Below are 12,837 nucleotides of genomic sequence, written 5' to 3' on the forward strand. Positions count from 1 at the left end.
TGTAAATCTCTATTTTCATTTATCTACTTGAATTGCATATTATTAATTTAAAGCTACTAATGAAGGAGACTTTTACCTAAAAGAGATTTGAAATGGTAGTCAATATGCGAACTTCAAGTTGCATCTGAATATCTTCATCAAATACTACTCTTAAGAAAATTTCTTTTGGTGTGTTTATCATGTTAAAACTCCATCAAACGCTTCTCTCAAGAAAATCGATTTTTTTAATGCTTATTAATATTTTTCAGTACTTGTCAAATCTATTTAGAGACAACTTTATATTGAATTATGAGCACAGGTTTAAATCCAGAATTACTCGTTCGAGTTAATGCATTAAGATTCTCATCAATTTCCGCAACTACCCGAGAAATAAATAGTCATTAAAGTATTTATTTATTCAGCCTTCTTTCCTTTATAGTGCATCTCACTAAATTAACCACAAATAAACACAGTCTTCACTGTTTGAATTTTCTTGACCATGTCCTAGGAGATGTTTATTTTCCTCTTTGTTGTTTATAACTAGCCAACCACATTGTCTATGATAGAAACCGTACCAAAATCAATGGAGAGCTTTGAAATCCTTGGTGGATGCCTTTTGTTCCTCTCTTTGTTATCCATTTCCTCCACTTTGGACATGATTACTCCGACCCAACCTCTGAGAGATCGTATGAATGAGAATGTAACTCTTGTCTCAACAAATGGAACCTTTGAAGCAGGATTCTTCAGCCCTGGAAATTCCCGTAGCCGTTACCTTGGAATTTGGTACAAAACCATATCCCCCAGAACAGTGGTTTGGGTGGCCAACAAAGAAACACCACTTCAAGACCACTCTGGAGTCTTAGAACTAGACAGTGATCAAGGGTTTCTTAGTATAAAAAATGGCGCAGGAGCCCAAATATGGTCCTCAAATGCATCATCAAACACACCAAGCAAACCAGTTGTCGTGGAGTTGTTGGAATCAGGAAACATGGTTGTGAAAGATGGCCATGATAACTTTTTATGGCAAAGCTTTGATTACCCTGGTGATACTTTTCTTCCAGGAATGAAGCTTGGAATGAACTTGAAAACCGGTCATCACCGAGCTCTGAGATCTTGGAAATCCCTCTACGATCCTACTCCAGGTGAATTTTCATTTGGTGTTGATACTCGTGGCCTTCCTCAACTAGTTATCACGAAGAGTGATGACATAGTTTATAGACCAGGCTCTTGGAATGGTGTTAGAGTCACAGGAGTACCTGCACAAGGATCTCACCCATTAACGAAATCCCTTTTTGTTATGAATGAAGATGAAATCTTCTATGAGATTCAACTCTTGAATAGTTCAACTAAACTGAGAAGCAGATTGCTCCCAGAAGGGTATCAAATACGTTTAATATGGTCAGATGAGGGTGAAAAATGGGATACTGTATACTCTGGTTCGTTTGATGAGTGTGAGAGATATGGTATGTGTGGTGCTAATGCTATTTGCAACGTGAGTGGAGAACCTCAGCACTGCGAATGTTTGAGTGGATTCAAATCCAAAGCTGCGGATTCAACTTGTGATCGAATTAGACCTCTGGATTGCAACAAGGGAGATAGTTTTAAGAAGTACGAGGGAGTGAAATTGCCAGACACATCTTCATCTTGGTATGATACGAGAATGAGTCTTGAGGAATGCGAGAAATTGTGCTTGAGCAACTGCGCTTGTACTGCATATGCTCAATTGAATATCAGTGCCAACGGAAGTGGCTGCTTGCAATGGTTTAATGACATTGTTGACATCAGGACACTAGCAGATGGACAAGATTTTTATCTGCGAATTGCAGCTTCAAAATTTCAAGGTATGTATACCTTTTTACAATTCATTCTTGGTTAATTCTATCGTCTTTTCATGGATGCTAAGTTCTACCCTGCTAGAAAGTAAGAAGCATTTATGATGAATTATGAAATAGATACAAAGTTATGCTAGGTGAATGCAGGTACAGTAAGCGTACTCGGTAGAAGGTAAGGTATATATATACGGGGAAAAGAAAAAAACAAAATATACAAAGGGTATGCTATTAACTTTTTAGAAATATATATATGCAAATGATGAATACGAAATATTTGTGGATTTCGTGAAAGTATTTATTTATTTATTTATAAAAAAAGGAATTCTCATGACTCACATTGCTGAACAAGTTTCGACAATTGCGAAACTCAGGCGCTGAAATCGAATACTAAAGTAAACCCAAATTACTGCAAAATACCGTGATTATTTTTGAAAAATGTTTTCTTAATAATTTTTTTACAACAATCTCTGAATAGATTATGCAATAGTTTATGATGAATCAATTTTAAATATACAAACCAATAAAATAATTACACATAATTTATCATGAAAAAATTGTTAAAAAAATTGTTAACTTGTCAAAAGTCAAGAAAAAAAATACTTAGTCATGAATGGAGATGAGAAATAAATCTCTTTGCATAGGTATTATCGCATGAACATATCCCGCTTTCATTGAAGAATTTTCATATTAATTATATTAATTGAGCATGGATAAAAGTATGGTTAAAACTTGATTGTTTAAATTGGATATGGATTAAGGATAATAACGTGCATGTAAGTATGTAAAATTGTTTTAATTGGGTATGGATTACACGGATGAAGATGTATGAATATATGTATACCTAAGTATGTGCAAGACTTTATTGTTTACATTGTGTATGGATTATATATATCTTTTTATATGCATCTAACTCATTTATGTCATCACGTGTCATAATGTTACATTTTTGTTTTCTATTAATAAAATACTCAATTTATTCACTTTAAATATTTTTAATTATTTTTTATGTTTCAACTTAAGAATATTTTACTCTCAATTTTAAGTATAGTTAAATCCTTATAATTTATTTAGAAGAACATAACTTATATTCTTTGTTCTATTTGGTATAATTCATTCAATGTCTAAATTAAATTTTTCCCTTTGCTTGATTTCATTTAAATGATTGTATTTCGAGAAATAAAATCCTTGATTTATTGAATCAACACATCTAAACATTTTTAGTCTTTTCTACCATTATTTGATATTTATTTATTTATTATTTTGTACTTTAATTCAATACTTACACAATTATAATTTCTCTTATGATTTCTGAAATTGAATAAAAAATATATATAATCTTTATATTAAATACTTGATGTTTATATAACTCTAACAATATAAACATAACTAATATTTTAAACATCAATGGGTACTACCAGTACGATGTTATTATATCCATATTATTAGAGAGGGACCACACCCACCTATCTCTTGTCATCCTTGTAGTTACAAATGTTAAGCTCAACATTAAGAATGAAAGAAAATAATGGAGAAAGAAAAGAAAAATGTATTTGAGGGTGTAGAAAAATAATCGAAGTTAAGTAGGATGTTTTTGAAATTATTTTTATAAGAAAAGAAAAAAAAGTATACATGAAATAAAACAATAAAATAAGATATATATAACTTAAATTCGGATACTTATATTATTTTCTTTTCAAGTCTTTTATTTTCTTTCAATTTGGAAAGGTGCATATCCCTTATAAACCAGAAGATATGTTCCCAAGGTTAAGTTGTACAAGAATTTCTATATATCTCTGTTTCTGTTTATATGTGATGTAAATGGTCCAATGTGAAATTGTGTGTCTGTTGATTATTAGTTGATTATGTTCTTAATCTTTCAGATCACGCCTTAAACAGGAAGATAGGAGGAATTATACTTGGCTGCACTATATTCATCATCGCCATTGTAGTATTTGGGTTCATATTTTGCCTTAGGAGGAATAAACTCAAGCAGTCAGGTGAAGTCATTATGATTAAATATTGCCAATGTAATTTTTGTTATATTTTACTTTAAACCGAACAATGACGGAATGTAAATAATGTTAAAAAAAAATCCAAACAAATGACTGGATTCTTCAATTTACTATGGTTTGTTTGAAAATTAACAACCTTTAAATAAGTGGACCAAATACATATAACAAAACGCTTCTAAATAAATGAAAAATTAAAACTATTTATCTTTATTTTATCTCAATCAAAAATAAACTAAATTTTATTAAACCCAAAATAATAAAATAAGATTTAAACAAAATTATTAATAAATTCTTAAAATTTAAATTTACCTCAACAAATAACAATTAATCTTCGTTTCTATGCGTTGAATTTTGTTACACTTTACGGAAAATTCTTCTCTATTATATCTTTGTTTTGCATAAGATCTGATAATTTTTTTAGTGGCAGAAACAGAGTACTGGAAGGAGAAGAATAAGAACGATGACATTGATTTACCAATATTCGATTTTTTATACATCTCCGATGCCACAAATAACTTTTCTGAGAGTAATAAATTGGGACAAGGGGGATTTGGACCAGTGTACAAGGTATGAATTAAATTTTAGTTACCATTCATCTTCGCATAGAAATAACTTTTAAAAATTATTGTCAGGGCATATTATCAGATGGGCAAGAAATTGCAGTTAAGAGGCTTTCCAAAACTTCAGGACAAGGTTTGGACGAGTTTAAGAACGAAGTAATGTTGATTGCAAAACTTCAACACCGCAATCTGGTAAAGCTTCTTGGTTGTTCTTTTGAGCAAGAGGAAAAGCTGCTAATTTATGAATTCATGCCAAATAGAAGCTTGGATTACTTTATTTTTGGTGGGGCTTTTGTTATGATCTAATTATTCCAATTTTTGTGATATTTTCCGTCAGACTGTTATGCTAACATGGTAGTGAATTTTCAGATTCAATAAGAAGTACCTCAATAGGTTGGGCTAAGAGATTTGAAATCATTGATGGAATTGCTAGAGGACTCCTCTATCTTCATCAAGATTCTAGACTGAAAATCATTCATAGGGATCTCAAGACTAGTAATGTTCTTCTTGACAGCAATATGAAACCAAAAATATCAGATTTTGGTATGGCTAGGATATTTAACCTAGATCAAGATGAAGCAAACACAAATAAAGTGATGGGAACATAGTAAGTTTTTCTATACTTGTTTATTTCTTTCCCCTTTTGCAAACAGTTCTAAATGCTCATGTCTGAGTAATGCTTTTTTTCGCAGTGGTTATATGCCTCCCGAATATGCTGTACATGGATCATTTTCAGTCAAATCAGACGTATTTAGTTTTGGCGTAATTGTATTGGAGATAATCAGTGGGAGGAAGAATAGAGGATTTCGTGACCCACACAATGAGCTAAATCTTCTTGGACATGTAAGTTAAAAACTTAATAACAATGAGCTAAAATCTTTTTGTAACAATAAGTCTTACTGAACTAAGGATAAAACCAATTTATATAAATGAAAGTAAATCTTATTGTAAAATTGAGTTAAATTTAAAATTATTTTTTAATGATTTTTTATAGGCATGGAGATTATGGATTGAGAAAAGGCCAATGGAACTAATGGATGAATCAATGGACAATGCAGTTGATCCATCTCAAATATTAAGATATATTCATATTGGTTTGTTGTGCGTACAACATAGACCAGAGGATAGGCCAAATATGTCTTCGGTAGTTTTAATGTTGAACGGTGAAAAGTTATTGCCTGAGCCAACTCAACCTGGATTTTACACGGGAAGAAATAACTTGACCATGACAGATTCTTCTTTAAGGAATTTGGATGCGTGTTCTCTCAACGAAATGTCTGAGACATTACTTCTGGCAAGATAGATGATTTAAAATAAAATAAATGATATGGAAAATTGAAAAGTTTACGACCACCAATCTCTACAAGTACTACTATATGTCTGAAAGAATATTATTCACTTTGAATGTGAGATAACAATTGCTATTATTCGTTGATAAATATGATATTTGGACAGATACATATGCTTCATTATATGTATATTTTGACAACCCTATATGTCAGATATGGTAAACAAGGAAAAGGAAGAGTAGATTATGCGTTCCACTTAAGAGGTGTAGAAGATACAAGCAAAACTCGATTATTTAATTATTTTATTGTTTAAAAGGTCAAGCAATGAAAAAGGATGCCATAATTGAGTTGATTTTCACTTTTGCCTGAGCTACTATCTCTCTAGGAAACTTTCCTTTACAAAAATTCATAGATTTTTGCAAATTTCCCTTTGTATCTCCTTTAATGACAAATGACAAACAATCATTTTAAACTAGGTACTATAAAATAGTACCACAACACCTTAGTAGGGGTCATGTGTTTCTTCATCAACACTACTTCCATCAACACCTTAGTAGTGATAACTCACATATTTGACACATCCTTAATGTAGTACACTCATCTTTGTACATGACACAACTATTAAGACATGTATGTATCATTTTCTACTTCAAATCCATAGGACATAAAAAAAATTCACCTCAGTTGTTACAATTAGGTAACATGTTATTTTCTAGAAGTATCTCTTCTTAGTGAAAATGACTCTAGAAAAGGGGATTGAATATATCCTTTAGTCTTTCTCACGCAAGTTGTATAATTTGAAATAAAATAATAAAGACATCAAGCACAAGTAGCATTATTTCACTATGCACATTACCATACATAAACCCACAAATTAAACAACTGAATACTTATATCACTACAACCATGAATGCCAAAACCATGTTCGTTACCAATAAAATTCTACACAATAATAGGTATATCTTACATTCAAAATATCTACAGTAATCATACATCATACAATAATCATATACCTCCAAAAAAAATTCTTCTTGTGCACATATCATATTCCCTATGTACAATTCCCCTCAATCACATAAACTTTAACCATTGAACGCATTACAAATTTCATCACATTCGTATCCATAGTAATATATCTACCAACCAAAAATTAACCTTACCCCATCACAACATGATCACATCTGAAACACAAAAAAAAAACTTATCACCACAAAACTTATCACATCATGGATAAATAGTTGTTATCTATCAAACTTTAAATAATCATTCAAATGAGTTATTCCAATAATTGGTTCACCAACATCACATACCATGTCCTCTAAATGATCATTCATTTGTTCTTCAACATATTCTATTGTTCGTAACATAATAGGATTGTTTAATATTTCTCCATGCCAAATCCAAATTGAATAACACTTTATTGTATAGAAGACGAATAAGAGATCACATATTCCCACCAAATCTTAATGTATCTTATTCAAACAACGAACACAAGGACAATATATTGTATTCATATATAGGTATTGCAATTTTTTAGCTTATTGCAAGAACTCGGTAACTTCCTTTCATAATCTTCACTAATGTGATATGCATTCATTCATCTTCAATCCATGGCTAGGTTCGTAACAAACTCCATCATTCTCACTTTGGTAATTAAAGTGAGGTTCTACCGATTCGTGAAAACATTTTGTGTAAAATTTGTTAACATGTACACAAATAAATCTACCATCATAAATTTAATAACATGGTGACAATATTCTGTATAATCTTCAACAAATTAATCAAAAAGTGGTCACATATGACAAAAAAAAATAAAGGATTAAATATGTTTTTAGTCCCTAAACTATCAAGCGATTTTGTTTTTAGTCCCTCTTTCAAAGTAAGGTACTTTTTGGTCCTTCACCTTTACGAAACTATAATTTTTCGTTCTCAAAAACCAACAACGTTAAAAAGAAGCTGAGCTTGGCTAACGGTGGAGTGCCACGTCATTTTTTTTCTGACACTAAATCAATTTGTCCCTTACCGTATGATAATGCCGAACAATATTGTTAATGGCCGAACGGTATTGGTAAGGCCGAATGGTTACGATGACTGAATGATCAAATGGTATTGGTGGTGACCGAATGGTTATGATAATTGAATGGTGATGGTGACCGAACGGTGATGGTGACCGAACGGTGATGGTGACCGAACGGTGAGGGTCAGATTGACTCAGTGTGAGAAAAAAGATGATGTGACACTCCACTGTTAGCCAGCTCAACTCCTTTTTAACGTCGTTGGGTTTTAAGGACGAAAAATTATGTTTTCCTAAAGGAGAAGGCCTAAAAAGTATCTTAGTTTGAAAGAGAGACTAAAAACAAAATCGCTTGATAGTTTAGAGACTGAAAGCATATTTAACCCAAAAATAAATATACATTTAGAGAACAACACAAAAAGGATCGAAAAAAAAATTAATCAAATTTATGCAAAAGCTTACAATATACACATATTAACAAATTTTAAAAAATAATTTTTTTAAACTGTCCAATTAAATAATTTAAAATTTAATACAAATAATTATTGTTTAATCATTAAGACTGAATTTCAATCGAGAATTAAGATTGGTTAAACGTGTACTTCTAAATTTAAAAGTTATATGCCTAATAAATATAAATATATAAAAATAAATTATTTTTCATAAACAATTAGTCCTTATCATTTTTTCGTTACCTTCTAAATTTAAATTATAAAAACCTTATACTATATTAATATATAGTAATAAATTAATTTTCACAACTAATTTCCATTATTGATTACTCTATCATTTTTTTATTGCTAACTTCTGAGTTTAAATTTTAAAAACCTAATAAACATTACTATACACTAAAACATAATTTTCACAACTAATTAGTCCTTATAACTTTTTCTTATTCCTAACTTCTAAAGTTAAATTTTAAAAACTTAATAAATATTAATATATATACTAATAAATTAATTTTCATCACTATATTTTCTATCAATATTTAAAATCTATTAAACTTAAATGTGTATTGATTTTCAATCATCAAAATTTCAAACTAATAAATATAGAAACTACCAAACATGAAACAGAAATTCAACAAAACCTAAGTCCCATTCATGACTGAATTCCTCAAAAATTGTCACAAAAGGTCTATTGAACTAACCTCAATGCAGCAACAAGTTGTCCCACGAAAAATCCACCACAAAAGATGAAGAAAGCTATTTTTGGGTCAGCAATGCAACTTTCGCGAAGAGAGAAATCAGAAAGAAAACAAGCTCTGAAAAGATTTTTTATAGAAACTATCATGTCAGATGTAAAAAAAGGTCTTTTATATCGTACCATTATAGGTCCCGACGTAAAAAAACTCTTCTCCATCATATATTTAACATAAATTTATTTACCTTTATTTATAAAAATGTTACTTTTTTAACTATATTATTTATTTATGCATCAAACATAAATAACTATATGTGTTATAGTGTAATAAACTATTTTTTTTCTTTGTACCAGACTAAATCCATACACATCTTTCAGTATTATTTAATTTAAAATATAAAATTCATAATAAAACAAATTTAAAAGGTAACTTTGACATGATTTTAATATATAATTGACATCTGTAGGTAGATCTAAATAATTACCTTTATTCACCTTTTCCAACTTATTATTTGTCTTAATTCATCTCTATTAGCATTTTGTTTTGATAATAGGAAAAAATATTTTTTTAAATTAATAATTACAGAAAACACAAATATTTTTTGACCGAAAAACATGTTAGATGGAAATTATAAGTCATTGAAATTTAAAAAATAATTAATAAACGGTACAAGAAAATTTCTATTAAATAAATAAACAATGCATACAATTATATCTAACATAATAATGTTCACAAATAAGAAAAAACAATGAAAGATAATATAGTCATTAAAACGAATTACTTTTTCTTTTTTGGTCTCGACATTTAAAAAATCCCACACTTTTTTTGAACTGAAACAAGAATGAATATTCGTGAGTTGAAGATGAATATGCCAATTTACATGGCTATGGCTCACACAACCTACCATTATTTTTATTCATCAGATTATCTCTGACCATGAACAATTTTGTGGTCATTGTTGTCTCAGTTTTCTACTTTGTTTGTTTCTCTTCGATTTGTAAGAGCCTCATGCCAAAAACAAGTGTCCCAATAGTTTCCACCATTCAATGAATAATCTATAAGAACAATCTTTGTTAACTTGGATGATAACTTTTTCATCCTTAACGTCTTTGTGCAACACTGAAAGTGCAAATCTTTTCTAAAAGATGAACAAATATTTTGTGACTATGATTCTGAAAAATTGACATCTCCTAAGTCTTGGCAATGAAGTTGATTATTCTCTGCCATGTGCAAAGGCCAAAAATGTTCAAAATCAAACTAACCATGATAACTACTACAACAACATCTTCCTGATCCCACGTGCCAAATCAACCGACAATGCCACAAAGAACTCACACGTGTCCGGCATTATCCAGGCTGAACAAAAGTTAATAACTTGTCCTCTTTTAGACAAAACCTACAGATAATTATCTGTTTAGGTGGTGTTTTCTAATAAAAGCAGAATCTCACCTTAATTTATTTTTAACGCAATATTATACTATACACATTATTGAATAAATATCTAATTATGATAAAGAATAACTAGAAGATCTTGTCATATAATTTATCTTTAGGGCTGCAAATGTTACTTCCGTCTATTCTTCCTGCAATTTGATAACATTTCTTTCATTTTAACCTGACTTTTTAGGTTTATATATTAAAAATTAAAAGTATAATAAATTATTATCATAATAGTGTTATGAAGTTTCCTATTTTAATTTTTTCTTCACAGTATTAATTAAAAGTAAGACAAAATGTAAAGCTAATTAACAATAATTTCAATAGAACAAAAGAAATAGAATGTAATAAATCTCTAAAAATTTCTACAATTTAAAAAAAAAAACAAAAAAAAACTACCTATTTACCCCTCTTTCATTAAGGAAATCTTAATTCCCAGAGAAAAGTTTTTTCGTTTCAAATGCATTAATCCAAAATTTTCACACAGAGTTTCTTTATTACGAACAAGTTAGCCTAATACGAAGATTTTATAATCCAAAATGTAAAAGGGGTGTAAGATAAGATTGCTAAGTTAAAAGAAAAGATAACATGTTTTATCAATAACTTCAGTCTAGTGGTCCATGATGTGCTAAGGATAGTACAGAGACAAACTTGATCCATATGCAGATGCAGTTAACATGAGATGCCAAACTTGGACCATGTTTATCATATAGTAAAAAATGGCCACATGCCCCACACACACACACATATATATATATATATATACATATATATATATATATACATACATATATATATATATATACATACATATATATATATATATATATATATATATAATTTTTTGGTGACCACAAAGGCAATCCATACGTGGCTGACCAATTAGCACTACCCGTTGTCATCTGATTCTATATAATACCTCCATTCATTACCCTTTAATCTGCACTTTACATCCCTTTTTACAAGAAACTACTTTTGCTTTATATCTGTGATTTATTTTAAGCTCCATCAGTTCCAACTTTGTTGTTTGGTGAGGAAATTTTTCGCTTTGGTTCATCATGCTTGAAGGCAAGGCTGTGATTGGTGAGACTGACATGCTTCAGACCATGCAGCAAGACGCCATGGATTTAGCTTCCAAAGCACTTGATGTCTTTGATGTCACTGAAGCCATTGAGATTGCCAGATTTATAAAGAAGGTAAATTGAAATATATATATATATATATATATATATATATATATATATATATATATATATATATATATATATATATATATATATATATATATATATATATTTGTTTTCTTTGAAGAAATTGGTAGCAGAAATGAGTCTCTTAATCGAATCAACTTTGGTAATTATGTTTGAGTTGTTGGTGCAGGAATTTGATAGGATGCATGGACCTGGTTGGCAGTGTATTGTAGGAACTGATTTTGGTTCATTTGTGACCCACTGTTGTGGCTGTTTTATCTATTTCTGTTTAGGTAACTTAGCCATTTTGCTCTTCAGGGGCTCAGCTGCTCCAGAGGCACATGAAAATCAGTTCTCAGCTCTAGAGGCAGCCAAAGCATAATTAATTTAATTGCTTAATTTTCCCTTTGTTTAGATACTTCTGTATTTTTTTTTCATTCCATGTAATGATAATTGATTTAGGAAGAAATGGAAGGTTTGAGAGAGAAATAATTTGCCAGAGGTATATAAATTATAATTTTGTTACTGAAATATATTTTATTTTAGATGTAAATTATTTTTCCTAATTTATCTCAAAAAGTATAAATGTTTTCAGTTGTCCTCGTAGTAGTGTAAGCTTCAAATATAACAACATTAAAAAATAATTGAAACATTCAACATTGAAAAACTATTGCATTATGCGATCCACTTGATACGTCGTAAAATTGACAAAGTAGGTTATTCATGTTGATCTGATGTACTCAATGACTTCAAAGTCAAACAATTGTACATCCATGAAATACTACAAGATATAATAACTCGAAATTAGTTTATGAACTTGAAATAATTTCTTTACTAATGAATTACTAAAACACAATCTAGTCTTAATCTTTTTCCATAATAGTTCGTAGTACCCATTGCATTAGATAGTATTTGTAAAATAAACAAAGGTGTATTTAATGAAAGTAATTACCTTATAATGAGTCTATATAAGTATTTGGTGGACACTTCAAAAACTTATATTCAGAGTAAAAATTAAGAAAACGTTGGTAAGTGGATGACTATATAAACTCAATTAATGCATTAAATGTTTAAATTGATTCGTTTCAAATTTGTTGGAGGCTTATTGAGTAATAAGTAGAATCATCCAACAATGTGATAAATTAGAGATATCACAAATAACTGTGGGTGAAACTTACATGGGAAGTAATTTCTATTACAAATATAAAAGTTGTACTAGAGTTTATCAATTAAAAATTGCACTTACGATATAGTGTGAAATATATTTGCTTAACCTTATAACCAAGTAATTGATGATGTAGGTTTGAGTTTCAAATTTAGATGGAGGACTATCTCGATGATCACATATTAAACCTTTGTCTATAATCATGCCTTTAAGAC

General features: G+C 29.8%; 2 protein-coding genes across 3 annotated transcripts; both read left to right on the plus strand.

Annotated features, from left to right (window-relative positions):
• Positions 1-426: 426 nt before the first annotated feature.
• On the plus strand, positions 427-6,030 carry LOC124820888 (G-type lectin S-receptor-like serine/threonine-protein kinase At4g27290). Of its 2 annotated transcripts, none has more exons than XM_088093332.1 (7): positions 427-1,820; positions 3,692-3,808; positions 4,245-4,390; positions 4,456-4,666; positions 4,753-4,990; positions 5,076-5,226; positions 5,378-6,030. In XM_088093332.1, exons 1-7 carry the CDS (start codon positions 539-541, stop codon positions 5,684-5,686), a joined length of 2,454 nt encoding a protein of 817 aa, XP_087949458.1. In that variant the 5' UTR covers positions 427-538; the 3' UTR covers positions 5,687-6,030. The 2 variants fall into 2 exon arrangements, with proteins under 2 accessions (XP_087949458.1, XP_087949459.1); XM_088093333.1 differs by having other exon boundaries at positions 428-1,820; positions 4,251-4,390.
• Positions 6,031-11,164: 5,134 nt separating this feature from the next.
• Positions 11,165-12,051, plus strand: LOC148196953 (Dynein light chain type 1 family protein). The gene is made up of 2 exons (XM_088093294.1): positions 11,165-11,463; positions 11,648-12,051. The coding sequence occupies exons 1-2, from the start codon at positions 11,326-11,328 to the stop codon at positions 11,837-11,839; spliced, it is 330 nt and encodes a 109-aa protein (XP_087949420.1). The 5' UTR covers positions 11,165-11,325; the 3' UTR covers positions 11,840-12,051.
• The last annotated feature ends 786 nt before the right edge of the window (positions 12,052-12,837 follow it).

Source organism: Vigna umbellata, chromosome 6 (assembly GCF_029865625.1).
Source record: "Vigna umbellata cultivar VRB3 chromosome 6, Vumbellata_1.0, whole genome shotgun sequence".
NCBI classification, from domain to species: Eukaryota; Viridiplantae; Streptophyta; class Magnoliopsida; order Fabales; family Fabaceae; genus Vigna; species Vigna umbellata.

Coding starts and splice junctions, on each gene's coding strand:
- LOC124820888 (XM_088093332.1), top strand. CDS start 539: ATGATAGAAACCGTACCAAAATCAATGGAGAGCTTTGAAATCCTTGGT. Junction 4,667..4,752: donor CTTGGATTACTTTATTTTTG/GTGGGGCTTTTG, acceptor GTGAATTTTCAG/ATTCAATAAGAAGTACCTCA. Junction 4,991..5,075: donor AATAAAGTGATGGGAACATA/GTAAGTTTTTCT, acceptor TTTTTTTCGCAG/TGGTTATATGCCTCCCGAAT.
- LOC148196953 (XM_088093294.1), top strand. CDS start 11,326: ATGCTTGAAGGCAAGGCTGTGATTGGTGAGACTGACATGCTTCAGACC. Junction 11,464..11,647: donor TTGCCAGATTTATAAAGAAG/GTAAATTGAAAT, acceptor TTGTTGGTGCAG/GAATTTGATAGGATGCATGG.